The sequence below is a fragment of the Natator depressus genome, chromosome 20, assembly GCF_965152275.1.
Source record: "Natator depressus isolate rNatDep1 chromosome 20, rNatDep2.hap1, whole genome shotgun sequence".
In the NCBI taxonomy this organism is placed as follows: Eukaryota; Metazoa; Chordata; order Testudines; family Cheloniidae; genus Natator; species Natator depressus.
The window spans coordinates 5271652-5298177 of record NC_134253.1 but is presented as its reverse complement, the minus strand read 5'-3'; the positions used below and the strand labels follow the sequence as shown (position 1 = coordinate 5298177).

Genomic DNA, 26526 nt, shown 5'->3' with positions numbered 1-26526 from the left:
AGCATACAGTCAAGGCTTATAAAAAAGGGAGTAGTGATTTTTTGGGAGCTTAGCTGTGAGGCTCTTTAGAGGGCCCTTGCTTTCATAGAGCAAATACTTAATGTTCTGGACATCAGACCCCATTAAAAGGGTCCAGGGTTGGATGCCTGCAATCACTAGTCACTCTAGAAAATGTTCTAGCCTAATGGGCTCCTAGGTGTTCCCATAAGACAGCTAATAAATAACACAATCTTGGCCTTTAAGCTTCAGTGAACCAAGAACTTCTCCCAAGTAGCTAAAGGGTCAAAAATCTGCTGTCACCATGGTAAGTATGGATTTTAATTAACCCATGGAACTTTCTGCCACAACTTTCCTTTTTCATAAGGCTCAGGGTCAGCTAATGTGGATATTAATATTGGTTACAGGAGCGAGGATGGTGGAAAGTGCGTACCGGCCCTCCTTGTGTGATAGGACATAAGGTGCGTGGCTAGGGATTAGAGGAGCATTTCTGGTTCTTTGGCATCTCGTTGCCTAGTTAGCTATGAGAGGGTCTGGCATGTCCTCCTGAGCCTAATCATGGTCAGTCCGGAGCACTGGGGTAATGCGCTGTCACAATTTCTGTGTTTAATCAGTACCTTGGGTTTGTCAGCCGTGTAACAGGATGTGGCCCTGGGTGGCGTTGCTCCTTGATTCTCTCTGACTGCCTGCTCTGCAAGGGGGAAGCTTTGCTCCCTGACTTCCAACACTGCAGCCTCTGTCCTGCGGGGCCCTCCCTGCCCCCTCTGCTGACGGGGCTTCCAAGCTGGGACCTTCGCTCTCCCATGTGCTATGGAGCAGCAGCCTGCAGCTGGGGCTGGCTCTCCTGCTGCTGTGTAGCCCTCTCCCCCCCCCCCCCCCGCGTTTGTGGGATTTGACACTTGTTTATGTCAGGAAAGCAGACGCGATTGCAGGGAGGTTCCGCTTTTGAGCATGGGAAGCTGCCGAAATGAGGAAATATACAGAACCTCCTCCCAGACTCTCTTCACACCAAACCCCACTTGGGCACCTGCCCCTGCCCCCACCCCCACTATGTCCTCTTGGCTTCTCTAGGGCTGGGAACAATCCCACACCTGTTCATTTCAACCCTAGGGCCCCATTAGCTACACACAGGTACCAGTTTCCCTGGTGCTAACCCAGCAGGGGCCTTTTCTCCCCCTCCTAGCCCAGGGAGAGAGGTTTTTCCACTATTGCCCTTAAGCCAGTGGGCCTGAACGTTTAGCTTTAAGCACAAAGGCTTCTGCTGCTAGACCAGGGGCAGGCAAACTTTTTGGTCTGAGGGCCACAGCAGGGTTCTGAAACGTATGGAGGGCCAGGTAGGGAAGCCTGCCCCCCTCAGAATCCTGACCCATCCAATCCCCTTTGCCCCCTCCTGGGATCCCCGTCCCCTGACGGGCTCCCCAGGACTCCCACGTCTAGCCAACCACCCCCTGGGACCCTCTGCCCCTTATCCAACCCCTCTGCCCCCGTACCGTGCTGCTCAGAGCACCAGGACTGGCAGCTGCGCCACCTAGCCGGAGCCAGCCACACCCCCACAGTGCCTGGCAGGAGCTCACAGCCCCTCCACCCAGAGCACTGGCGGCATAGTGAGCTGAGGCTGCAGGGGAGGGGGGCTGGCCTCCCCAGCCGGGAGCTCAAGGACTGGTCAGGATGGTCCTGTGGGCCACAGGCTGTAGTTTGCCCACCTCTGTGCTTGAGTCACTAGGGCTGGGTTCGGTCCCTGCACCTGTGCTCAGGGGAAGGGGTGGTCACTGCAGGCGCAAGAGATGTGGAGTAACCCCAGGCTCCCTCCTCCAAAAGCTCAGCTGGTGAGAGCACAGGGCAGGGGCCTGGGGAGAGGCAGGCTGGTTGCCTCATACACACGGGGTGTAAGGGTGTGAGCGGCTGATTCTCAAGTGTGAACCCCCCCACACACACCTCCTTGCGACCACTGACAAACAGCTAATTAGTGAGAAGGGGAGCGAGTGTTCCTCCTCCCCACACACACACTTTGCCCTGACTGAGTTTTTGTGTGTGAAAACATTGGCTGCAGTCAGTAGTGTAGGAGAGAGAGAGGCTTGACCTGCTCTACACCTGGGCCAAATGCAAATTTCCCCCAGCCTGTCTGTATTTTGCCCCAGTCATTGTATCTTCCCAGCCCCGGTGCCTGCGAGGAAATTCTTTGTCAGTGGCAGTGCACAATAAAACATCACGCAAGAGCTGAGCTGGCTGCTGCCCCAGCCCTTTATTCCTCTCTATATTCACTCAGCGAAGTGGGGGAGGCAGTTCCTTGTCTGCAGGGGGGATTATTTGAGAGCCCCGAGGGTGCTGGAGGAGATAAAGAGGGAGAGGCTCCCTAGGTTCATTCTGGCTCTCAGTAGTTGTTAAGCACCTGGTTCACAGTGGGGTTTTACTGGCTTGGTGCTCCTGATCCCGGCTGGCAGGAGGGATTACGCCTGCTGCTTTCCTTCTGGTGCTGAAGAGCCCTCCTCCAATTACCCCCCCCCCACGGTTGGCCATGAGTTTCCCCTGGCTCGGCTCTGCCCTACAGTGCTCCCCGTTAAATGAGAGAAGCCCCCAAAAGCAGGGCTTTGGCACGCTGTAGCCCAGCCCTTCCTGCTAGTCACTGACCCCAGAGCTCTTCTGCTGTGCGTGGACAACAGCTCCTGCTCTCTGGGTGCTGGGGGTCGCTGATGGACGCACTGCAGGGGCAGAGAAGCAGCAGGCTCGGGGCAGGGGCTTAGCGCTGCAAGGGGAGCGCAGGGTGGGGCTACTAAAGCAGGGAGGCCTTGGGCTGGGAAGGGCCCCAGAATGGAGCCAGGGCCGCACCCTGCTCCTCCAGTGACAAGTGGGGGCACCTGGCAGCCTGTTTGGCAGCGGGTAGCCATGTGAGATTCCGCCGAGCAGCAGGCCCTCTGCCTGCGCCTTCCCCTCCAGGAGAGGCCCAGTCAAGCTCGGGGTGGCTGCCGTAGTGTGGCATCGGGGGGCCCATGCCATTGGTGGCTGGCCATCCATGATGCCTCAGTCCTCGTTGTACCTGGGGTTGATGACGGTGGTGGTGGCACTCCGGTACAGCGGGTTGTTGACCTGTGAGGGCAGAGAGGTTGCTGGAATCAAAGGGGAGTCAGGAGTGGGGTGGCCTCAGGGAACCGGGGGTCTGTTCCCGCTGACCTAGGACAAGTAGCTGCCCTGCTCTGCAGCTGGGGCTGATGAGCCGGATCCACCTGGGGGCCTGGCCCGGAGAGGAGGAGACTGGGCCAGGTGCTGGAACGTCCTCACCCACCGGGGCACGTGACACAGGGAATACAGGCTGCAGCCCATGGGGAAGGAGGTAGGGAGCCATCGGGCCTGGGGAACTCGTCCAGTTCAGCCTGGGGGCTGGGACTGGATGGCTGTGGCGTGAGGGAGCTCGCAGGCTCCTATCTGGTCCCAGGCCTCAGGCCACTTCCTCTGACAGGTCCTGTAACAGTAACTGGCAGTGGCCAAGGGCTGAATGGGCCGGGCAAGGGGGAAGGCCTGAGCGGGGAGGGAAGGGGCCGCCGACAGCAGGGGTGGGGCCCTGACCTCGTTCCCCCTGGCCCACTCCTGCTCCTTCTTGAAGCGCATGTACTCCCGCCGGTCCAGGACCTCCACGGAGATGCGGTAGGCGATGATGATCAGCAGCCCGATGACCACGATGCCTGAGACCAAACCCAGCACGATCATGGAGGTCTGGCCAGTGACAGCTGCAGGGAGGGGAGGAAGAGCACTGGCCTGAGTGAAGCCTGCAGCCGCGCCTCACCCCCCCACCCCCCCCGGCAGCCCGCACAGCTGCATCCCGCCTCCCTGTTCTCGCTGTCCCCCCACCGACTGCTTGGTCTCCCCCTTTCTGGCCCACACTGGGCCCCCTCTCTCCCTGCTGCTCACCCTTCCTGGGGCATAGTGCCCCAGCCCCTAGCCTGCCCCATGTCACCCCCTCTACCCGAGCCCCCACCCAACCCCAACTGGTGCTCATCATCCCTGGCTTCCCTTGGCCAAGCACGCACCGTCCTTGGCTTTCACCGTGAGGCGAACTGTGCCGCCGTCCGTGCCCTCGATCAGGAAGAGCAGGATCCGCCCGTCCTCCGTCTTCTCCTTGCACCACTGCTCGCTCACAGCGGGCTCGGGCAGCACCGTGGCCGTGGTGTGGTTGCAGACGGTGCTGCAGTTCTGGCTCAGCGGGCCCGTCCCGAAGGCCTTGCAGTCGGCGCAGTCCCTGCAGGGCTCCCAGAGAGACAGCTGCAGTCAGCTGGCCCCTCCAGGGTCCCCCCTGCCTGCACTGCCCTGTCCACCATCCCCAGCCGGCCCCTCCCACTGTCCTTCCCCCCCTCCCCACATACACACACAAACACACTGTCCTGAGCCACCCCCTCTGCCCCCAGCCCCCTGCCACCACTCGCTGCCGCTGCCCCCCCAACTCGCCCCCTGCCAGATTGACCCACCCCACCCGGCCCTCTCCCTTGGCCTTAGGGCACTGACAGGCTGCCTCCCTGGGCACTTGGGGTGGCCGGTGCTTAGTTTCCGTCCTGACCTCTGCCCTTTGCCCGCTTCTCACCGGTGCTCCTCGCAGCGTGTCTGGCAGCCCGGGCACCAGCTGCAGAGCTGGTCGAAGTAGCCCGGCTGGCACTGGCACTTGTTGCAGAGGCAGCGCCCGTGCCCGCTGCACTCCACGCCGTCCTGCAGGCACGCGCTGGTGTCCAGGCTGCAGTCGCACGCGCTGCCAGCGTAGCCCTTGTCGCACAGGCAACTCCCACATTGGCACTGACCCTGGCCTGCGGGGAGGGACGGGGGCAGGGTACCGTCAGCCTGGGCGAGCACCCGCTCCGGTCTGGGAGCCAACCCGGCCCCTCTCTCTATCCCTCCTTCGCCTTGCACAAAACCCACCAGCCACCCTCCCCCCCTTCCTCCCCCATTCCCTCCTCCCTCCATTCTCCCACTGGGCGAAGCAGGAGCTGCCCAGGGCCTGCCCAGCCCATCGGCGCTCAGGCCTCCCCAAGCCTGGCAGCCCCGGCAACCAGGCCCCCGCCGAGCCCCGCCCGGCTCTGCCGCCCTCACCTGCACAGAGCTGCCCGTCGTGCCGCTCGCAGCTGGTGTCATCACACTCGCAGTGCTGCCCTCGCACGTTGCTGTTGCACTGGCAATGCCCGCACACGCACTGCCCCTTCCCGTTGCACAGGAGGCCCGTGCCGTTCCGGCCCCGGCACCCCTCCTCCAGGTACGTGGTGTCTGCCAGCTTGCACTCACACAGCTTGCCCACGCGGTCAGGGCTGCAGCTGCAAGGCGGTGGGGGAGGCGGGCCAGAGGCAGTCAGGGGAACATGTCGGGGGGGCTTCTTACCCCCCCCCAAGCCACTGGGCCAAGATGCCTGCAGCCCCACCAACACACACACACAGCCTAGCTGCCCCCTCCTACCCCCCCTCTTCTGGGCTGCCCCCAGTGCCCCTCCCCGCTCAGCAGGGATGCCCCCCAACTCCCTGCAGCCCAGGCCACAACCAGCCCCACACTAGGCCAGGCTCCCAACCCCATCCCTGTTCCCCCTGCCCCAGTCTGCACCCCCTCCATCCGTCTGCTCCCATCCCGCTGTGCTGGCATGCCCACTGTCCTGCCCCCCCCCACCTCCCCAGCGTCTGGGCCCGACTTTACCTGCAGACTCCGCAGGTGAGGGTGCCGTGGCCCCCGCTGCAGTGGGTGGCATGGGGCTCCGGCTGGCTGCAGGGGCACTCACACAGTGTCTGCAGCTCCACGTGCACCTCCTCGGTGAAGCCCAGCACCCGCAGCGCGAAGGTGTGCGGACCCTCCAGGCAGGTGTCGGCCTGCACCGTCACCGTGAAATTCACCTGGGGGAGATGGGCATGTGGGGGAGGGGTAAACACACACCCCCGGCCACGAGGCCTAGAGTAGACACCCCCCCCCGCCCCACTGAGCTGGCCTGCCCCCGCCCCCAGCCCTCCTCCCCCCACTGAGCCAGCCTGCCCACTCCCCTCCCTGGGCTCCCAGACCTCTCCCCCCACTGAGCCAGCCTGCCACCATCTTCCCAGCCCCTCTCCCCCGCCCGGCCAGCCTGCCCCTCCCCTCACCGGGCTCCCCTCCCCGCACTGAGCTAGCCTGCCCCCTCCCCTCACCAGGTCCCCAGCTTCCCACCCCAGGAGCGAGCCTGCCCCCTCCCCTCAGCGGGCCCCCAGCTTCCCCCCACCCCCGAGCGAGCCTGCCCCCTCCCCTCACCTGTCTCCCCTAGCCCCCCTCCCCCCACTGAGCTGGCCTGTCCTCTCTCCCCACTGGGACAAGCTACCCAGCCCCCCCTCCCCCTCAGTGGGTCAGGCTATCCTAACACTGCCCAGGACAACCCCAGCCTCCAAGCCTGGTGGCCCAACTGAGGGACTGGGCTGGGTTGCCCTCCCCCACCCCAGGGTGTCAGAGACGGGGAGAGGAGCCAGGCCATAGGGGCAGCTCAGCCTGGGGTCTCCAGAGCCCAGCAGGGCTCGGTGTGGGGTGAAGGGGGGGGCTCACCAGCTGGTTGATGCGAACGCCGGAGCAGACCCCACCGTGGCCCCCGAGGGAACGGGTGGCGTCCTCGCAGTGCGACTCGTAGGCAATGCTCACGCCGGGCGGGAGCTGGAAGTGCTCCAGGTTCACCGTGGACGACAGACTCTGGGGGGAGAGGGGCACAGGGAGCCATCCAGGAGCCGTGGGAGCAGGGGGGGCCTCAGGCTGCAGGGACCCTCCTTGGCTCATCCACCCCGCCTGCCCCAGCAGCTTCCAGCCAGCTCCATGCCCACCCCGGCTCCTACCACCCACCTAGCCCATCCAAGCCCCCAGCCAGCTGGCTGGGTAGTCAGCCCCTCCACCCGCCTCCCTGGTTCCCAGGCCCCACTGCTCTGACCACTAGGCAACACCCCCACCCAGCCCCTCCACCTCCCCCACTAGTGCCAAGGAGACCCTGCATGGGGTGCCCAGGCCAGAGGGCGCCCTGCAGGTATATGCTGGGTGTTGGGGCCGGGGGGGGCCTGCAAGGATCCCTCAAAACCCCCACCCCCATTACATGCCATCATCCCCTCCCCCTGAGCTGCCCCTCCCTCTCACATTGTAGGCGTCAGAGATGAGCTGCACCACATTGCTGGAATCCTCCTTCAGCTCCCCCACCACCGACTTGGGGATCTGCCTGCTCAGCTCCTGGAGGGGGGTAGAGGCCGGGTGAGTGAGTGAGCCCCCCCTCCGCCTCCCCCAGCTCCGTCCCCAGCCCGCCCCCGCCCTCACCTGGTACATGGGCAGCGTGGAGCCAGTGACAGCAAAGATGGGCTGGATGTTAGAGGCTGAGAGCACCTGGGCCAAGTGCCCGACCGAGGGGTAATCCTGCAACGAGAGGCAGTGCCCACCTGTCACCACACAGCACTGCCAGCCCAGGGTGGCATCCAAGCAGGAGTCGAACCCAGGAGTCCGGGCTCTGACCCCTCCCAGCACCAGGAATGGAACCCAGGGTCGGCGGGGCCTGAGGAATTGGCTGGCGCACTCAGACCCCATCGCGATTAACTCGGAGAGGTCATGGAGGCCGAGTGAGATACCTGGAGAAAGGCACACATAGCGCTGGGCTTTAAACAGGGCAACAGAGGCCCCGGGGAATTACAGCCCAGCCAGCCTATCTTCAACCCCTGGAAAGCTGCTGGACTCAATTATTAAACAAGCGATCTGTAAGCAGCTAGGGCAGGGGTGGGCAAACTTTTTGGCTCGAGGGCCACATTGACGTTGAGAAACAGTATGGAGGGCTGGGTAGGGAAGGCTGTGCCTCCCCAAACAGCCTGGCCCCCGCCCCCGGACTGCCCCCCTCAGAACCCCCGACCCATCCAACCCCCCCTGCTCCCTGTCCCCTGACTGCCCCAACCCCTATCCATGCCCCCACCCCCTGACAGCCCACCCCCGGGATTCCCACGCCTATCCAATGCGGCCTGTTCCCCATCCCCTGCCTGCCCACTCCAGAACTTCCGCCCCATCCAACTGCCCCCTGCTCCCCGCCCGGGACCCTCTGCCCCTTATCCAACCCCCCTCAGAGCAGCAGGAGCTCGCAGCCCCACCGCCCAGCCGGAGCCAGCCACGCTGCCCGCACTGCCCAGCAGGAGCGTCGGGCCAGAGTGCTGGCGGCATGGCGCACTAAGGCTGCGGGGAAGGGGGACAGCGAGGGAGGGGCCGGGAGCTAGCCTCCCCAGCCGGGAGCTCAGGGGCCAGGCAGGACGGTCCCGCGGGCCACAGTTTGCCCACCTCTGAGCTAGGGGATAAGGAATAGCCAGCACGGGTCTATCAAGAACAAATCCACCTCATTTCCTCCTTTGACAGAGCTGCTGGTCTAGCGGATGGGGGAAGCTGTCAAAGCGCCGTAGCTTGGTTTTCATACGGCTTCTCACACAGTCTCACCTGCAAACTAGGGAGCTGGCGGTCTCCGTGAAATTACGATAAGGTGAGTGCACAAGCGGTTGAAAGCCCGTCCTCAAACAGAAGCTATGGAGGGTTCGCTCTCAAACAGGGAGGGCAGAGCTGGGGGACAGGCGGGGGCAGTCCTGCAGGGATAAGTCCTAGGTCCAGTATTACTCAATATTTTCACTAGTGCCTTGGCTAATGGAGTGGAGTAGCGGCATGTAACATTTGCAGATGACACCAAGCTGGGAGGGGTTGCAATAGGATGACCAGATGTCCCGATTTTATAGGGACAGTTCCGATTTGGGGGGCTTTTTCTTATATAGGCACCTATTGCCCCCCACCCCCTGTCCCGATTTCTTACACTTGCTATGTGGTCACCCTAGGTTGCAAGCACTTTGGAGGACAGGATTAGAATTCAAAATGACCCGGACACATGGGAGACTGGGTCTGAAATCAACAAGCTGACATTCAGTAAAGACAAGTGCAAAGTACTTTGCTTAGGAAGGAAAAATCAAACGCACGACTCCAGCCGGGGTGGGGAGTCAGTGCTGAAAAAGAATGTGGTGGTTAGCAGGAATCACAAACTGAATATGAGTCAGCTGCAAAAAAGGCTAAGGTCATTCCGGGTGTAGTAAGAGGCGGCCTAGTTCCCACTGCTGAAACCACTAGAAGACGCTCCCTTCCCAGACCCAGGCATAGAACCCTGGCATCCGGGCAGCCGTTCCTGGGCTCTGGCTGCACCCCTCGCTTTTACAGGGCATGCTCATTGCCCCCGTCCTCGTCCCAGCCTCCCCCAGCTGGGTGCAGGATGCTGCAGGGACCGGCCCCATTGCCCCCCGAGGGGCACCGAACGGGGTGGGGGGGAACCTACGTAGATGTGGCTCTTGCTGTAGAGTCCGTCAGTGTCGAGGTGGCACTGGTTGTCATTCGGGAGGTAGATGCCACCCAGCTTGCCATCCCCTGCCGTGTGGAAGACGTCATCTGACGTGAAGACCAGCAAGCGCGTCACGTTCCGCCAGCCAATCTGCTTCTGGTGGGGCGGGGGTGGGGGGTGAGCAGGTACAATGGCCACCCCCTGGTGCCTCCAGCCTGGGCACCCCCTGCATCAACCCAGACCCATGGGCACACGCATGCACTTTTGCTCACACGCCTTGCAGCAATGCACACCCATGTGCCCACACACAGACGTGTGAGCACGTGCCCTCCCACAGCTATGCACACACTCCTACGTGCACAGGTGCCCTTGTGCTCATATAACCCGTGCGTGCACACCCCCCCCACGTGCACAGTCACACCCTTTGAGCACACATGTGCACGCACACACAGAGCCAATCACACCCAGCCACGCACACACCAACACTAATACACACCCTGGCATCCATGCACACGTACACACCCGTGTGCGTGCGTGCACACCCAGACACACACACACTCCCTGGCAGCGATGTGCATGTACACACCCATTTGCACACTCACACAGCCGTGCACATACTGGGAGCCAACGAAAAGGCAGGGAATGCCCAACAACCAGACTCCCACGCCCCACGCCACCCAGAGCCCGTGGCTACTGCACCCGGCGGCTCACCTCACACACGGCCACCTGCATGATGGCATCGAAGCCGCCCTCGGGCGAGTCCAGGTTGCCCGAGATGCGCTGCTGGCTCACACGGCTCTCGAACTCGCTGGCGTTGTCGGTGAGTGGCAGCACGTGGCGGAAGCTGACGGGCGAGTCACACTCCTCGTAGCGGTCGGGGCAGGGGTTCCGCAGCTTGGCGGGCACCGTGCTGACGTAGGGCAGGACCGTCTTGTCCACGAAGGAGCCGAAGCCTGACGGGGCAGAGACGGTGCCGGGTTCAGATGCTGGCCCCACAGTCGCCACAGGGGGACCTCACCTGTGCCGGATGGACCCCAGTCCTCCTCCCTGCCCTGAAGCCCTCCTCCTCTTCCCCTCCTAGGGTGAGGTATGGAACCCAGGAGTCCGGGCTCCCAGCCCCTACCTGCTCTAATCACTAGACTCCCCTCTCAGAACCAGGAAGGGAACCCAGGAGTCTGGGTTCCCAGCCCCCTCCGCTCTAACCATTAGACCCACCATCCCCTGCCCTGTACCATCTGCCCTGACTTCTCCCACAGCTGCCCTCCAGCCCCATGGAGCTCTGACTATGGGGCCAGGGAGGGGGCCAGGTTCCCACAGCTCATGGCTCCATCTGTGCTTCATGGGGGGGGAGCAAAGCGTGAGGAAGGGGTGGGGGGGCACCACCCCACAGGGGGTGGGGGAGGCAGAGTCTGAGGAGAGCAGGGTGACATCACCCCATGGGGGGAGCAGAGCATGGGGGGGCATCGCCCCATGGGGGTGGGGGTGGAGCATGAGCAGAATGGGCAGTGGGGGCATTGCCCCACAGGGGTTGGGGGCAGAGCATGAGGAGAGTGGGGGGGGCATCGCCCCTCGAGGAGTTGGGGGGTGGAGCATGAGGAGAATGGGGGTGCATCACCCCATGGGGGCCTGGGGAGTGGAGCACGAGGAGAACAGGGGGGCATCGCCCCACTGTGGGGTGCTGCCTCGTACCAATCTTCACTGACTTGGTGATGTTCCTGAGAGCAGCCAGCAGGTCATTGCCGAGCTTCTTGATGTTCTCCAGGTCGTCCTTCATGGAGTAGGACAGGTCCATGAGGTAGTAGACGTCCACGGGGTAGCCCTCGGCCCGCTTGAACCGCACCGAGAAGCTAAGCTGCTCTCCTGGGAGGGGCGGGGGGGGGGAAGCCAAGGACCCAGCTCAGCAGGGAATCACGCTGCAAGGCCAGGGGCTTGTGGGGAGACCATTCATCCACCCTCCATCCATCCCCCACTCCTTCATCCCCCCAGCCTCCTACCTCCCACCCCCTACCCATCCCCTCACCTATCCATCCCCCACCAGCCATCCACCTGCCTACCACCTCCCCCCATCCATTCACCTACCCATCCACCCCTCCATCCATCCCCCCAACCACCCACCCCACCCCTCCATCCATCCACCTATCCATCTGCCCCACTCCTCCAACACTCTATCCACCAACCCAATCCTCCACCCATCCAGCCACCCCACACCTCTCATAGAATCATAGAATCATAGAATATCAGGGTTGGAAGGGACCTCAGGAGGTCATCTAGTCCAACCCCCTACTCAAAGCAGGACCAATCCCCAATCAAATCATCCCAGCCAAGGCTTTGTCTATCTACCCATAACCCCCTCTATCTACCCATAACCCCCTCCATCCATCCATCCCCATACATACCCCTCTATCCAGCCATGTATACTCCGTTCCCATCCACCAACCCGTCTACCCACCTACCTCTCTGGTCACCCACCCAGCCCCCTTCATCCCCCTACTCACTCATCCACCCACCCCCATACATACCCCTCTGTCTCCCCACCCAGCTCCATACATACCTGTCCATCCACCCCCTCGATCTATCCGTCCATCCCACATCCCTCTGTCTCATCACTATCTCCCCAGTGCTTGTATTTCTAGGCACACACCCCCTGTCTCTCAGAAGCACCTCGTGGCCTGGGTGCACGCACCCCTGGGACCCCAGCAAAGGGCTGATCCGTGGTGCTGGCAGAGACATGTGACCGACATGGGCTGGCGAGCCAGGCATCAGCAGCCCCAGGCAGGGGATTTGGGAGGCCAGAGAAGACCCAGCTCCCCAGCTGGGCCCCAGCACCGCGCTTCTCCCCAGCCTGGCATGGGGCCCAGTTCCAACCACAAGCCTCCCCCCTCCAGTGGGACCCACCGGGTCGGAGCCACAGGGCGATCTTTTGGGGTGCCAGCTGGGTCACCGTCTCCTGCTCGGCGCTGTCGCTCAGGGGCGCGTCCTCCAGGACTTGGTGCCGGCTCCGGGGCTCGACCACCTCCTTCAGGGCACAGCCGCGCTGGAGCAGCTCCCCCCGCGAGGCGCAGCGCGTGGCGTCCGACTCACCCGCCTTGGTGAAGTTCTGGAGTGGGGAGGGGGGTTCAGCCCACAAGCCTGAGCAGCCGGGGGGCACCTCCCCCCAATTCTGTTCCCCCCAACACGCTGCCCCCCCGAGTGCCCCCGAGGTCTCTCCCTATTGACCAGCACCACCCAGGGCACCTGCTGGGCAAGCCCAGCTCCCTCGCCCACTCTGAGGCCCACTGGCAGAGCAGCGGGGGCACCCCCCTACCGCTTTGCCCCAGAAGGGGGCACTCCCTGTGGTCAGTTCCAAGCCCCCAGGGATAGGGTGCTATCAGGAGACCCCCCACTGCTGGCCACCCCCTTCCCCCCCACCCCGGGATGTGCGAGACGTGCTGCTGGCAGCGTTTATCTTATCTGTTTCTCACTGATGGTTTCCTGTTGCTGTAGGTGACAAACCACAGCATTAGCAGTGGGGGATGGGATGTCTGAGGGTTGGGGGGCTTTCACCATCGTGCCCCCCCCAAGCCCTTTGCAAACGGCCCCCACAGACACAGCTGGACTGGATCCCCCCATCCTTCTGTTCCCAACGCACATTCCTCGGCCCCCTGAGCTATGGGAGCGCTCCCCCGGCCAGCACTAGTAGTAGGTCTTTTATCCTCTCTGTTGCACTGACCCATCTCTCCAAGCAGTTACACTGGTGCACAGTCCAGCTGCATGGCTGGGAGGCATGGGCGTAGCGGGCAGGGGGGGTGACTGGGAGCTGTTCCTGCTGCCCCACACCAGGGAGGGACCACTGGGGTTTCACACTGCCCCCTCTCAAGGCTGGCAAATATGTGCAGCCCCCTGCAAGTGGAGCTGGCAGCAAGGCGGGGGACATCTGGCACTGCTGGGGCAGTCCCCCATTCCCATCCTCGCCAGCAGCTCCTCCACTCGGCCCAGCCATGCCCGGAGGGGGGGAAGGGCTTGGTCTGCTTGGCCCAGTGGCTGGTGCCCATGGTTGTCTGTGCCAGGAGGCAGAGGGTCCCCCGGGGATCCGTGCTCCATAAGCACGGCCCAGGCTGCACAGACAGCCAGGAATCCCGCCCCCACACCCCCCACCCGCTGGCCAGACCCCATGGCACGAGCTCCCGAGAGGGCAAAGCCGCCGGTTTCTCTGCAGGACATAGCGGCACCAAACCAAACAACCACAATAGGGCCTTGGGAGGCAGGACTCCTGGGCTCTTTTCCCAGTTCTGCCACCGTCACTGTGTGGGCCTCATCAAGTCACACCCCCCGCCTCTGTGCCTCAGTTTCCTCCCTCCCCCCCAGGCACACTCTCCCCCCGGGCCCCTGTCTGTGCTGCACCTTGAGCCCCTCAGCCAGAAGGGGTGAGAGACGAGGACGGTGCTGTTAAGTTACACGACCCCCTCATGCTCGGAGATTCCCCCCCCGCCTCCCCAGGCTTCCTGCCCTGCTGGGTGGCAGGATGTGGTGAGCTGCTGTCACACGCCAGCTGGGACCCCCCCCCGGCTGGGATAACGCATCAGAGAGGATTTCCGCATGGGGGGGTCCTACCCATCGCGCCTGGGGGGGCCGAGGCAGCTGAACACAGACTGCACGGCTCCCCGGCACTCGGGGTAATGCTCTGGCTGCGTGGGAGGGGGGCGCCCAGAGAGGGGGATGTTGGGGATCCAGCTCCAGGCCCCCTGTACGAGCCCCAAAGCCCACAGCACTAACAGGTGCCTGCTCCAGATAGGGCCAGGGCCGGGCTAGCAGGGGGCTGCGGGTCGGGATTGAGGGGCACGGGCAGAGCTGGGGGTGGGGGAGAGCCGAGTCGGCCTGACTCACTGTGTTATTTTCACAAACACCAAGTTCGTGAGAAGCCAGAGGAAGAACAGGAAAAGGTCGAGGGTGAATCAGAGGCCGCGGCTGGGATGAGAAGTCACTTCTGTCTGACAGCCCGGCTGAGGGGCATCGGGGAGCCCAGGGCTGGGACAGCAGGGGGCTGCGGGGGGGGGGGGATTGAGGGGCGCCGGCATAGCTAGGTGTGGGGGGAGCCCAGGGCTGGGACAGCAGGGGATGGGGTGGGGGGGATTGAGGGGCGCCAGCGTAGCTAGGTGTGGGGGGAGCCCAGGGCTGGGACAGCAGGGGATGGGGGGGGGATTGAGGGGCGCCAGCGTCGCTAGGTGTGGGGGGAGCCCAGGGCTGGGACAGCAGGGGATGGCGGGGGGGGGGGATTGAGGGGCGCCGGCATAGCTAGGTGTGGGGGCAGCCCAGGGCTGGGACAGCAGGGGATGGCGGGGGGGGGATTGAGGGGCGCCGGCGTAGCTAGGTGTGGGGCGAGCCCAGGGCTGGGACAGCAGGGGATGGCGGGGGGGGGGGGATTGAGGGGCGCCGGCGTAGCTAGGTGTGGGGGGAGCCCAGGGCTGGGACAGCAGGGGATGGCGGGGGGGGGGATTGAGGGGCGCCGGCGTAGCTAGGTGTGGGGGGAGCCCAGGGCTGGGACAGCAGGGGATGGCGGGGGGGGATTGAGGGGCGCCGGCGTAGCTAGGTGTGGGGGGAGCCCAGGGCTGGGACAGCAGGGGATGGCGGGGGGGGGGATTGAGGGGCGTCGGCGTAGCTAGGTGTGGGGGGAGCCCAGGGCTGGGACAGCAGGGGATGGCGGGGGGGGATTGAGGGGCGCCGGCGTAGCTAGGTGTGGGGCGAGCCCAGGCCTGGGACAGCAGGGGGCGGCGGGAGGGGGATTGAGGGGCGCCGGCATAGCTAGGTGTGGGGGGAGCCCAGGGCTGGGACAGCACAGGGCTGTGGGTCAGGGCTGAGGGGCACTGGTGGAGCTGGGGGCTGTTCTCCAGGCCCAGGGGGTCGTGGCGTCCGGCTGCGGCAGACGAGTGGGGCTGGCAGCATCCTGGGGTCCCTGTTCTGGTTTTGGTGGACCTCAGGCCAAGGGGGAGTGGGCCTGGGGCTCAGCGTGGGGCTGGATGGGAGGGGAGAGGAGCCCCCCAGAGAGGAGGTGCCGTGGGAGGAGAGCAGGAGACCCTGCCAACTGCAGCTTAGAACATCCCAGGGCCCCCAAGGGCAGCAGGATCCTTCCTGCCCTGGCCCAGCCCCTGGCCCCAGCTGGGCTCCCTGGGGGCCGTGGGGCTGCTCAATGAGCCGGCTCTGCTCTCAGCTGGGGGGGATCCCTTCGCATGCGTTCCCTCCCCCCAGCGCCCACGGGCACTTACCAGCGCTTTGCACCAGGCGCAGCTGGGCTGGGAGCGGATGCAGTCGCGGCAGGAGGCGCGGGGCTGGCAGGAGCCTGCAGGGAACCGGGGATACCGTCCGAGTGACCCGGACCACAACGTACAGTGCAGCCCGCAGCCCCCCCAACCATACAACCCCCCCCCACTGGGGAGACCCCCTCCCCACCGCACAGCCCCCCATCGCACAGCCCCCCACTTTGTACAGCCCCCCACTGCACAGCCTCCCAACCATACAACCCCCCCACTGGGGAGACCCCCTCCCCACCACACAGCCCCCCACGACTGTACAGCCCCCCAGCCATACAACCCTCACCTCCACTGTGTTGGCCCTGTCCCCCACCACACAGCCCCCCACTGCGCATCCCCCACTGCTTAGAGCCCGTGACCTACTGCCCCCACCCCGCCCAGCCCACCCCCCATCCCTCCCATTCCCCAGACATGCATTGCCCTGCAGCCGGGCACTCAGGAGAGCAACCCTGCCATGGCAAAAGCCTTGACTAGGAGTGAGGCCAGGTTGGACTAGTGTCCTGGGCCATGCTGGGGGTCGGGGGGGGGGAGCAGGGCAGAACTGGGGGAGGCAGGGCTGTGCGGGGCAGAGCTGAGGGGCAGGCTAGGGGGCAGCACAGAGCTGGGGGGGAGGCTTGGAGGACAGGGCTGGGCGGGTGAGCAGGGGACAGGCTGGGATACAAGGCAGGGCTGGGCAAGGATTGGGGGGCTATACTGGGCTACCCCGGGGGGGGAGGGGCAGTGGGTGGGTTCCACTCAGCCAGAGGCTTCTCACTGACCTCACCGATGGGGCCCCAAAATGGACACAGGCCAGGGCTCCCCACATGCTGCCCCTGGATGGAGTGACACCCCCAGTCCCTTCCCCAGCACCCACGGGCGTCTCACCCGCTGCAGGGCCCAGACAAACCAGAGACAAGTCTCCTGCCGCGCCCCCCCCGCCATCCCACTGCCTCCCCCAAATTGCTACCCCATGCCCCCCATCCCGACGCCCCCATCTCCTCTCCTTACCTGCTTCCAGGGCCTTCTCTTCCTGCCCCATCGCCAGCGCCAGCAGGAGGCCCAGCCCCGCCACCAGCCCGGTGCCCCTCATGGTCTGGCAGAGAGGGGAGATGGTTAGGGGTGGAGGGCAGCTGTCTGTCCCCCCTTTCCGCTGCAGGCAGAGGTGTCTCCTGCCCAGAGCCAGGCCTCCCTGCCATGGGGAAGTGAAAGTGCTGAGCGGGGGGCACGGCCTGGCCCCCCACCCTGGCCTGAGGAGTTTCACTTCTCCCCCAACCCACCCCGTCTGGATTCCTAGAACCGCTCCCTGGGGCCAGGCAGCTCCAGGATGGGGCCCAATCCATAGAGGGGCTCAGCTCTGGGCAGCTCCCACAGGGAACAACAGGGAAACCCCCCCTCCTCACACTGGGAATACTGGAGAACCCCTCCCCGCTGTCCCCCTCTTCCCCCCCACACACACCCCAGGAACAATGGAAAATCTCTCTCAACCCTGTATTGGTGCAGATGGAGGGAGGGACACAGGATGCAGTGTGGTAAATGGCCTCCTCCCTACAACACGCCCAGACACACACACATGTATCCAGGCCCCTCACACACCCGCCTTGCACACACACACACACACACACACATTACATGTGCACCCAGGCCCCTCACACACACGCCCTGTACACACCCAGACACACACACGCTACATGTGAACCCAGGCCCCTCACACACATGCCCTGTACACACCCAGACACACACACACACGCTACATGTGCACCCAGGCCCCCTCACACACACACCCTTCGCACACCAGGACAAAACAAACACTCACTCACACACACACCCAGACACACACTCTACACCTGCACCCAGGCCCCTCGCCCACACACCCTTCACACACACACTCTGGCGTCCCTGCAGCAGTAGCCGTGGCGTTTGGCCACGGGGCCCAGGGGCTTTCACCTCCAGGGAGCTGGTTGGGGTCACCCCGGGGGGGCTGTGGGGACAGGAGCTGACACACACAAACCCCACTGCTACTGCTGCAGTGAAGACACTGGCTCAAACCCATGCCCCCGCCCGCCCAGCTACACACCGCCCTGGAGATTCCCGCACATGCCCTCTCCCCGTGCAATCTGTGACCACATCAGCCCGGGCCTCCCCCCACGCCCCCGAGTTTTTGATGCTTCCTTCCCACCTAAGGGATATGAGCAGAGGCGGCCCAGAGCCGGGCCGCAGGCACAGCCCTGCCCAGAGCCTCCCCCTGCTCCCCACCACGCCAGGTGCCTCTCAGAGGCAGGAGCTGTGGTTAGCACAGGTTTCGCCCAACTTTCCCTCCACATGCGATCACGGCAGAGCGGAAGCAGGTGGTCAGAGCACATGACTAGACCCAGGACTCCTGGGTTCTGTTCCTAACTCCGCCGCTGACTCACCGGGCGTGGCCCTGCTCTGTGCCTCGGTTTCCCCCTCTAGCCGGTGGGGATTTGGAGCTAGACACGAATGAATCCAGCCTCCCGCCCTCTCCTAAGGACGCACAGGCGAGGAACAGGAAGGTGATTGATTTCGCAGATGCAGAATGCGTCCGAGGCCAAGCTGGGAATAGAACCCAGGAGTCCTGACACTCAGCCCTGCCCCCTGCTGCTCTAATCACCGGACACCACTACCCTTGCAGAGCTGAGACTAGAACCCAGGAGTCCTGACATCCAGCCCCTCCCAGCTAGGAAATTGCATCTTATTGCAACTGCTAGCCACTGGATCTTACAGATTCAGCGATTCCAAGGGCAGACGGGGCCGTTGCGATCCGCTAATCTGAGCGCCCGTAGCCTGGGCCAGAGAACTGCCCCCAGCTCATTTTGAGAGCTGACCTCTTAAAAGAACATGCCCCGGCCTGGTTTTAAAAGGCAGCTTCCTTTGGCAGCGAGGTGGAGAGAAGCCTCCAGCCCTCAGCCCTCTCTGTGGTGTGTCAGTACCAGACACACAGCTCAGCTCCCTCTCAGCCTTCTCTCCCATTCAGCCCCTCATCAAAAGGCTTCTTTGTCAGCCCCTGGATCTGTGTTTTGAACTCGCTCCACCCCCAGCAGCGTAGCGCCCGGCACTGGCCTCAGGATTCCAGTACAGCGCCGGGCGCAGAGGTGTGAGCGCGTCCCTACGTTTGCCTACCAGTCCCCTTCAACGCCTAGGGACCGCACTGACCCTTCTGGCCACGGTGTCGTGCTGGGAGCTCACACTGGGGCGATTATCTACAATGGCCCCTAAATCCTTCTTGGGGGCACAGCATCCCCAGACAGAGCCCACGCCCTGGAGGCAGTCACCTGGGCGTCCACCTTGCCTGGCATTTGCCTGGGTTAAAGGGCATGGGGTTGCACTGTTCGCATTTAACCAGGCCATGACAGCAGCCTGTCGGGCCCAGAATTGACTCCCCCACCGGCCTTTGGTCCCCAGCAAAGCTCTTGCGGCACCATTTAGCTCATTGCTAGTTCCTCGGCTGCAAAGCGGCACTTCCCCTTTACAAGCAGCCGGCCCCTGGGGCTGGTTCTGTTCCCATTAGCACCAAACTTCCAGGCGGGGATGGAAGGGGAGTGGGGTCTAGTGGATAGAGCAGGGGTCTGGGAGTCAGGACTTCTGGGTTCCTTTCCCAGCTTGCAGAGGAGAGTGGGGTGTAGGGAGTTAGAGCTGGGAGTCAGGACCCCTGGGTTTCATCCCTGGCTTTGGGGTGGAGTCCAATCGGTTAGAGCAGGGGGACCTGGGAGTCAGGACTCCTGGGTTCTCTTCTTAGCTCTGGGAGGGGGGTGGGGGTCTAGAAAATTAGAGTGGGGCGGGAGCTGGAGAAGTCAGGATTCCCGGGTTCTCTTCCTAGCTCTGGGAGGGGAGTGGGGTGTAGGGAGTTAGCGCTGGGAGTCAGGACCCCTGGGTTCCATCCCTGGCTCTGGGAGGGGGTGGGGTCCAATCAGTTAGAGCGGGGGAGGGGCGGGAAGCTGGGAGCCAGGGCTCCCGTAAGTCTACAAATCGGAAATAACAAAAACTCAGTGACAAACAACATCCTCGATGCTCCAGCCCACAGCGTGACACAGAGGCCAGCAACGCCCTGGGAAAGGGCCCCTGGCTTTAGGGGAACAAATTTCCAACCCTGCTGAGAGCCCCTGGCCCAACCCACCAGGCACTGAACCAGGGACGACCAGAGCTAAAAGACAAGATGCTCCAGAGGGAGTGAAAGACCCAAAACTCACTGGTTAGAGGCTGCAACAACCCATCCGCGGCTCGGGCATGGGGTGGGGGTCGGATATCCCACTCCCCAGTGGGGTACAACACCCAAACTGTACCCTAGGGCACAACACAAAGGCCTGTCGCCTGGCACAGCCCTCTGCCAGACGTCCACAGGAGTGTTCACCAACATGGGACATTGCCCGAATTTTTCCATGAAAGAATAAAGGTTTGAACTGATTCCCCCTGGGCCTCAGGGCCGATCCACACACAGGCTTGGTAGCAAAAGGGGCAAATCCAAAGCAACTCTGCCATTTCGGGGTGTGAGCACTCCCCTTCAGAATCAGAGCAGCTAAAGCTGGTGGAGTGAAAGGCAGTTTGTTCCTGACCTCAGCTCAGGTCGGTTTGGTACAGGTGTTCCCACCCAGACTAGCCTGGAAATAATGGAATTGCTTCGAATTTACACCAGACCAGCTTGAAATGAGCATCACAGCTTTCTGCTTCTGGGGCCGGGGGTCTCTGGGGTGTGAATTGGCTCAGCCGGGACCCGAAGGCTGAGAAACCTCGAATTTAACAAAGAACGCTTTTCTCCACAGAGCTCATTGGGTGCTGGAGTTTCATAGGGGCGAAAAGACAGCTAAGGGTTTTAAACAGACCGAATACAAATCTCTCCCCCTCTCAGCATCTGCAGTCAGTGTCTGAGCCCATCTGTCCACCAGCTCCCTAGTCTTCCTTAGCGTTTCCCAGGGGAGAAAAAAATTGAATTTTCTAACATGCAAACAAACAGCAAGGCCAGTTCTGCCTCTCACAGACCCTTCCCCAGACCTTGCACATTCAATATCAAGAAGCTAAAAGCCCGTTGCTGGTCACCTTTTTATGGGCCTCAGAGCATAGCAGTGCCAGGGCAGGAGTGGGATCAAAGCCTTTGGATCACACAGGTTCTATATCCCCATTGCATGGGGATCTGTCTGCCCTGGGACCTAACAGCGTCCTGCGCCGCACCCGGGTAAGACAGGGTTTGGTACAGCTGTGCGAACCCCCACAGTGAATGGACATAGCATGGAGCTGGCTGGAGGCAGATCGGGCTCCTTGCCCGCAGTGGGGAAATATCACCCCACCCCTGGGGCAAAGTGGAGAGGATTTAGCAGGCTCAGACTGAGGGGGAGCTGAGGCTGATTTTGGTCCAACGCTCTACAGCCCTGGCTCTAGCTCAGCCCCCGGGGATCGAGGGGATGCAGGGCTGGCTGGCGTGATGTCCCAGGCCTGTGCTGTGGAGTCAGGCTAGTCTATCTCAGTGGGCCTTGGAATCTACGGCGCAGCCTTCATCCCCTGGGATTCAGCTCCCAGACCCCGGGTGCGGCCACCCCAGCCCAGCTGCAGCCTCGCGACTTTCTGATGCCAGGTGCAACGACTGACTCCCGTTGCAGAGCACAGAGCTGGGTGGAGACCCCTGCCCCGTGGACAAGTGCTGTGTCTCATAACCCGAGAACTGGGGGATGGCTCTGGCCTGGCCGGCAGAGACACACCCCTCTCCGGCCCGGGGTAGTGGGGGGCAGCGATCCCAGCTGTGTGTGCAAAGCAGCACAGATGGGGCCCTGGATACTAAGGAGATGAGTACATTACATAGAAAGAAAGAAAGAAAGAAAGAAAGAAAGAAAGAAAGAAAGAAAGAAAGAAATGGGTGTATATTGGGATGGATTGATAGAGAAAGGAAGGTAGAAACAGATAGAAGATACAAAAAGAGAAAGCTAGATTCGTTCTCAGGAAGAAAGAGGCTGTGGATCGGGTGTTCACCTTTCATGCTCTCACAGTATAAGCGCGAGGGAACATTCAACAAGATGTAAAAGGAAGAATGTTTGCAAATGGGAGAATTTTATCAGTACGGGGCATATGCACCATGACACTGGGTGGGATGGAAAGTGCCGGGGTTCAGAACCCACCTTGTTCAGGGCAGGAGTAGCCACTACCTGAGGGGTCAGTGAGCAGTCCCGTTGGGGGAGTCTAGCCGCTGTGTCAGTTTCCCTACATTCCCCCTGAGCCAGGCTGTCAGATCTGGGCCACTGGACACAGATCAGTGTCACGCCACCCCCACCCCGCTGCGGCCCCTGACCCGCCCAGCCCCGGACAGCTGTTTGGGTCAACACTCACAGCTCAGAGCCCCCAGCACCCAGGCTGTTGGTTCCAGAAGTGGGATAGCAAACAAGGGCACTCACCGGCTTGAATGGAGCCCCCGGGAAAGGGGGATCCCAACGTCTCCTGGGGACCGGCGAGCCGTGGGGCGCTGTGTAGCTGCACTAGCCACAGTCCTTCCTCCTTCAGAGGCAGCTGTGCACTGGCTGCGATTTGCATGAATCTTTTGTGATAGGAAACCAAAGTCGTGCAGTGCAGTGGAAATGGTTTGAGGGGGGGAGAGCAAGGGGGAGGGTGCCGTGGGGGTTGGGTAGGGAAGCACAGGGGGCTGGGGGAGAGAAGGAAAGAGCCATGTGAAGATTGAAAGGAGATACAGGGGCGTTCCCAGGGCTGGGCCAGTGAGGGGGGCTGTCGGGCAGGACTGAGGGGTGTCGGCAGGGCTGGGAGGGGAGCCCAGGGCTGGACAGTGGAGGGCTGTAGGGTAGGATTGTGGGGCATTGACAGGGCTGGGAGGGAAGCCCAGGGCTGGGCCAGTAGTCAGGACTGAGATGCCCATGGTCAGGCCGTGACACCGGGGGCCTGACCTCGCAGCCTCTGGATTCAGAAGCGAAACCTTCTGTGGGGCACCAGTAAGGCAATAGCAGTCCATGAAACTCTTCTGTGGCCCAGCCACTAGAGGGGGACACTGAGCATGGGTCAGACATGCACAAGCGTCTGTGTGTGTGGGGGGGGGCTGTATGTACGCAGGAGGGGGCAGGCGTGACCGTGTGCGTAGCGGGCTGCACATATGTGTGAGTGGGGCATGTGCATGGCCGTGGTGGGGGCTGTGAGCAGGACTCGGGGGGGGGGAGGCTGTGGATGTGAGCAGGGCATGGAGGTGTGGGGCTGGGCAGGTCGCAGCTGCTCAGGCTGAGTGAACCCCCCTCCCCCCCATTGTGCTGGTTTCTGGCTCTTAGAAATCTTCCCGCCCCTGTGGCCACAGAGGGTTTTTTCAGCTTTAACTGCCTCCTGCAGCAGCCCCCCCGCCCCGCGCCACGCCTGCATCCCCCCCCCGCCCCCCCAGCTTGGAGAGATACATGAACCCACCCTCCAGGCTGCAGGAATGGAGCCAGCTGGGAGGGGCACGGGAGGCTGCACCCAGCATGGGGGGGGAAAGGGGCTCCACACCCTGCCCCTCCTGCCCCCCCCGGACTAAGATCTGGCACCACTCACAGGCCAGGCAGGGTGGGGCCTGGTCAGTACATGGGTGAGAGACGCCCCAGAAATCCCAGGGAGCAGGGGATGGGCTCAGCAGAGTGCGCTGTCTCCTCACAATTTGTGCTGGCCCCCAATGCCCCAGCACAGTGCTATGGGGTGCTGGGCTGGGGGGCTCAGTAGGGGGCACCATGCTGCGGGGGGGGGAAGGCTCAGTAGGGGGGTGCTGGGCTGGGGGGCTCAGTCGGGGGTCCCATGCTGCAGGGAGCGGGGGGGGCTCAGTAGGGGGAGCTGGGCTGGGGGGGCTCAGTAGGGGGTCCCACGCTGCAGGGAGCCGGGGGGGGGGGTTCAGTAGGGGGAGCTGGGCTGGGGGGCTCAGTAGGGGGTCCCATGCTGCAGGGAGTGGGGGGGCTCAGTCGGGGGTCCCATGCTGCAGGGAGCAGGGGGGTTCAGTAGGGGGAGCTGGGCTGGGGGGGCTCAGTCGGGGGTCCCATGCTGCAGGGAGCGGGGGGGGGTTCAGTAGGGGGAGCTGGGCTGGGGGGGCTCAGTCGGGGGTCCCTTGCTGCAGGGGGGGGAGGGAAGGCTCAGTAGGGGGGTACTGGGCTGGGGGGTTCAGTCGGGGGTCCCATGCTGCAGGGAGCGGGGGGGGGCTCAGTAGGGGGTCCCACGCTGCAGGGAGCCGGGGGGGGTTCAGTAGGGGGAGCTGGCTGGGGGGCTCAGTAGGGGGTCCCATGCTGCAGGGAGTTGGGGGGGCTCAGTCGGGGGTCCCATGCTGCAGGGAGCAGGGGGGGTTCAGTGGGGGGAGCTGGGCTGGGGGGCTCAGTCGGGGGTCCCTGGCTGCAGGGAGCAGGGGGGTTCAGTAGGGGGAGCTGGGCTGGGAGGGCTCAGTTGGGGGTCCCATGCTGCAGGGAACGGGGGGGGGCTCAGTAGGGGGAGCTGGGCTGGGGGGCTCAGTAGGGGGCACCATGCTGCAGGGAGTGGGGTGGGTTCAGTAGGGGGAGCTGGGCTGGGGGGGCTCAGTCGGGGGTCCCATGCTGCAGGGAGGGGGGGGGTTCAGTAGGGGGAGCTGTGCTGGGGGGCTCAGTAGGGGGCGCTGTGCTTCAAGGGGGCTGTCTCCACCCCTCCTTTTCTCTGCCCACTCCATCACTACAGAGGGACGGAGGTTGTATCCCCCCCCCCGCTCTCCTCCCCCTTAACCAATAACCCCCCAGTGTCGAGTGTTTAGAACCTACCTCCATCCCCCCCCCCGCCCCCACGGAGCTGCCGCCCCTCTGCTGCCCCCTGCTGGCCCAGGCCGGCGGGAGCATGGGGGGAGTGAAGCAAAGAGCAACGGGGCCGCACAAAGCTGGGGAATGGCGACCCCCAGTGGCCGGCAGGGGTCACTGCAAGACCAGAAATGGCAGCCGCGGAGATCTGACCTGGACCAGGGAGCGATGTCACCGGGGTCTCCCCACCCCGCTCCAGCCGGGGTCTGGCCTCTGGTGGCTGCGCTGGGTTGGCAGGGGCAGCTGCGTTAGCCCCATGGCGTTTATTAGCTAGGAGACAGGAGGCCTCTAGCATCAGCCAGATCCACCCCGACCCACTGCCAGCTCGAGATGGCATTGGCCGCCGGGGAGCCCAGGGCTGGGAGAGCAGGCGGGGGGCTGCGGGTGAGGAGCGAGGGGCACCAGCAGAGCTGGGAGGGGGGCAGGGCTGGGAGAGCAGGCGGGGGGCTGCGGGTCAGGAGCGAGGGGCACCAGCAGAGCTGGGAGGGGGGCAGGGCTGGGAGAGCAGGCGGGGGGCTGCGGGTCAGGAGCGAGGGGCACCAGCAGAGTTGGGGAGGGCAGGGCTGGGAGAGCAGGTGGGGGGCTGCGGGTCAGGAGTGAGGGGCACCAGCAGAGTTGGGGGGGAGGGGGGTGCAGCTGTTCTCAGAATTCGAAGCCACTGGCAAGTTTAAAAAAAGTGTGTGTGGGGGGGCTCATCAGCCCCACATCTGCCCACATCAGTCCTGCCCCCTGCTCCCCTTGCATCTCCAGAGTTCCTGGTTCCGGGGACTGCAGCAGGGTCCCCCCTTGCCAGGCTGGGTGTTGCATGGCGGGCTGGGCAGAGCTGCTGGGACTGTTCCCATGGCTGATGCAGCAGCCCCCACCCTCTGGCCCTGCACCCTGGGGCCAAAGCAAAGCTAGGGCTGTTTGCAGCATGGCGTGGTGTGTGGACGGACCCAGCCCCTGCCAGGGAGCTCTCCAGTGCGGAGCGATGGGGCGTGTCTGGGAGAGCCCACAGCGGAGGGGTGGAGCGAGGGCTATCGCCGGGGTGTGTGGGTGGGGGGGGTCATTACTGCAGAACCATCCGCATTCAGGAAGGCAGGGCAGGGCCAGGACACCTGGGTTCCATTCCTGCCTCTGCCACGTCACTCTCCTGCTGTGCCTCAGTTTCCCCTCGCTCCCTTTGTCTAGCTGGATCCTGGGCTCCACCGGGCAGGGAACGTCTCTTGCTCTGGGCAGTGCCTGGCACATTGGGGCCCTGAACTGGGCTGGCGCGTCTGTGTCTTACCACAGTGCTAATGGCCAGGCTCAGCCAGCACTAGGACCCAGGAGGGGGTGCTCCTTTCTTGTGTCAACATCAAACCCGGGTGGGGCTGGGGGTACCGCCCCCCCCCCCGGTAGATTAGACCTCCAAATCCAGCCTAGCTGTGTTCCTGGGAGGCCCAGCCATGGAGCCTTCTCCCCGCCTGCAGCGTCCACAAGGGTGTTTTATGAGGCAGGATTTGTGCAGCATTACTTGTAGGCTGTTAAAGAGCTTCACCCCAGAGGCAGCTGCATCTCAGCACCGGGCAAGGGAACCCTGCATAAACAGCCCCCACGCCCCACCCCAGAGGCAGCTGCATCATCTCCACCCAGGAGTACTTTGGAGCAGAGACAGCCTGGTGCCTCCTGACACTAGGCCAGCGCCACCCATCCCATCAGGCCGCGGCCGGGTGGGTGCTGACGGGCTGGGATGGCCAGGTGGGGGTGCCCCACACACCAAAGCAGGAGCTGGCGGGGCTGAGTTTCCATCACTTTATTTTGCAAAAATAGAAAAGTCCCCTCTGCGAGAGCTGGGCACCAAGGGGGTGGGCAATGGGAAAGGGGCTTTTCTTTTAAAATACCATGTAAAGCTTGGCTGTAAACATGACCGAGGGGTGCGGGGGGGTGCAAAGCCCCCCTCCCAGATCCCCCCTGTAACAGGGTCCTTGGCTTTGGTTTAAGGTCTGGGGTATTTCTTTTTGGCAGCTCAACAGGATCAGGGAGCAGCAGAGATTTGGGGGGGGGGGCGGAATGGGGCTGTGTCTCATGCCAGGGCGGGACCCCTGGGGCTCCCCCTGCCCCACTCTCTGTTGGGGTAGGGGGCAATTGGGTCCATTTCCCAGGATGAAGATAGGCCAATAAATAACACAGGGAAAGTGCTGCCAGCCTGGGGGCTGTAGAGGCTGCAGGGGGCAGCACGTGG

At 63.3% G+C, this 26526-nt stretch overlaps 1 protein-coding gene across 1 annotated transcript; it reads right to left on the bottom strand.

The window, feature by feature from the left end:
• Positions 1-2260: 2260 nt before the first annotated feature.
• Positions 2261-16645, bottom strand: ITGB7 (integrin subunit beta 7). Its single transcript, XM_074935347.1, has 15 exons — positions 16564-16645; positions 15532-15605; positions 12188-12389; positions 10982-11152; positions 10004-10245; positions 9290-9448; positions 7267-7362; positions 7093-7182; positions 6520-6660; positions 5656-5849; positions 5068-5285; positions 4568-4784; positions 4020-4228; positions 3559-3719; positions 2261-3081 (listed from the first exon to the last, which is right to left on the bottom strand). The coding sequence occupies exons 1-15, from the start codon at positions 16643-16645 to the stop codon at positions 3016-3018; spliced, it is 2322 nt and encodes a 773-aa protein (XP_074791448.1). The 3' UTR covers positions 2261-3015.
• Between the last annotated feature and the right edge of the window lie 9881 nt (positions 16646-26526).

Excerpts from the sequence above, each read along its gene's own strand:
- ITGB7 (XM_074935347.1), bottom strand. The coding sequence starts at position 16,645 with ATGAGGGGCACCGGGCTGGTGGCGGGGCTGGGCCTCCTGCTGGCGCTG. Across the intron at positions 15,606-16,563 it reads AGAGAAGGCCCTGGAAGCAG|GCTCCTGCCAGCCCCGCGCC; the intron begins GTAAGGAGAGGA and ends GGTTCCCTGCAG. Across the intron at positions 5,850-6,519 it reads GCGTTCGCATCAACCAGCTG|GTGAATTTCACGGTGACGGT; the intron begins GTGAGCCCCCCC and ends CATCTCCCCCAG.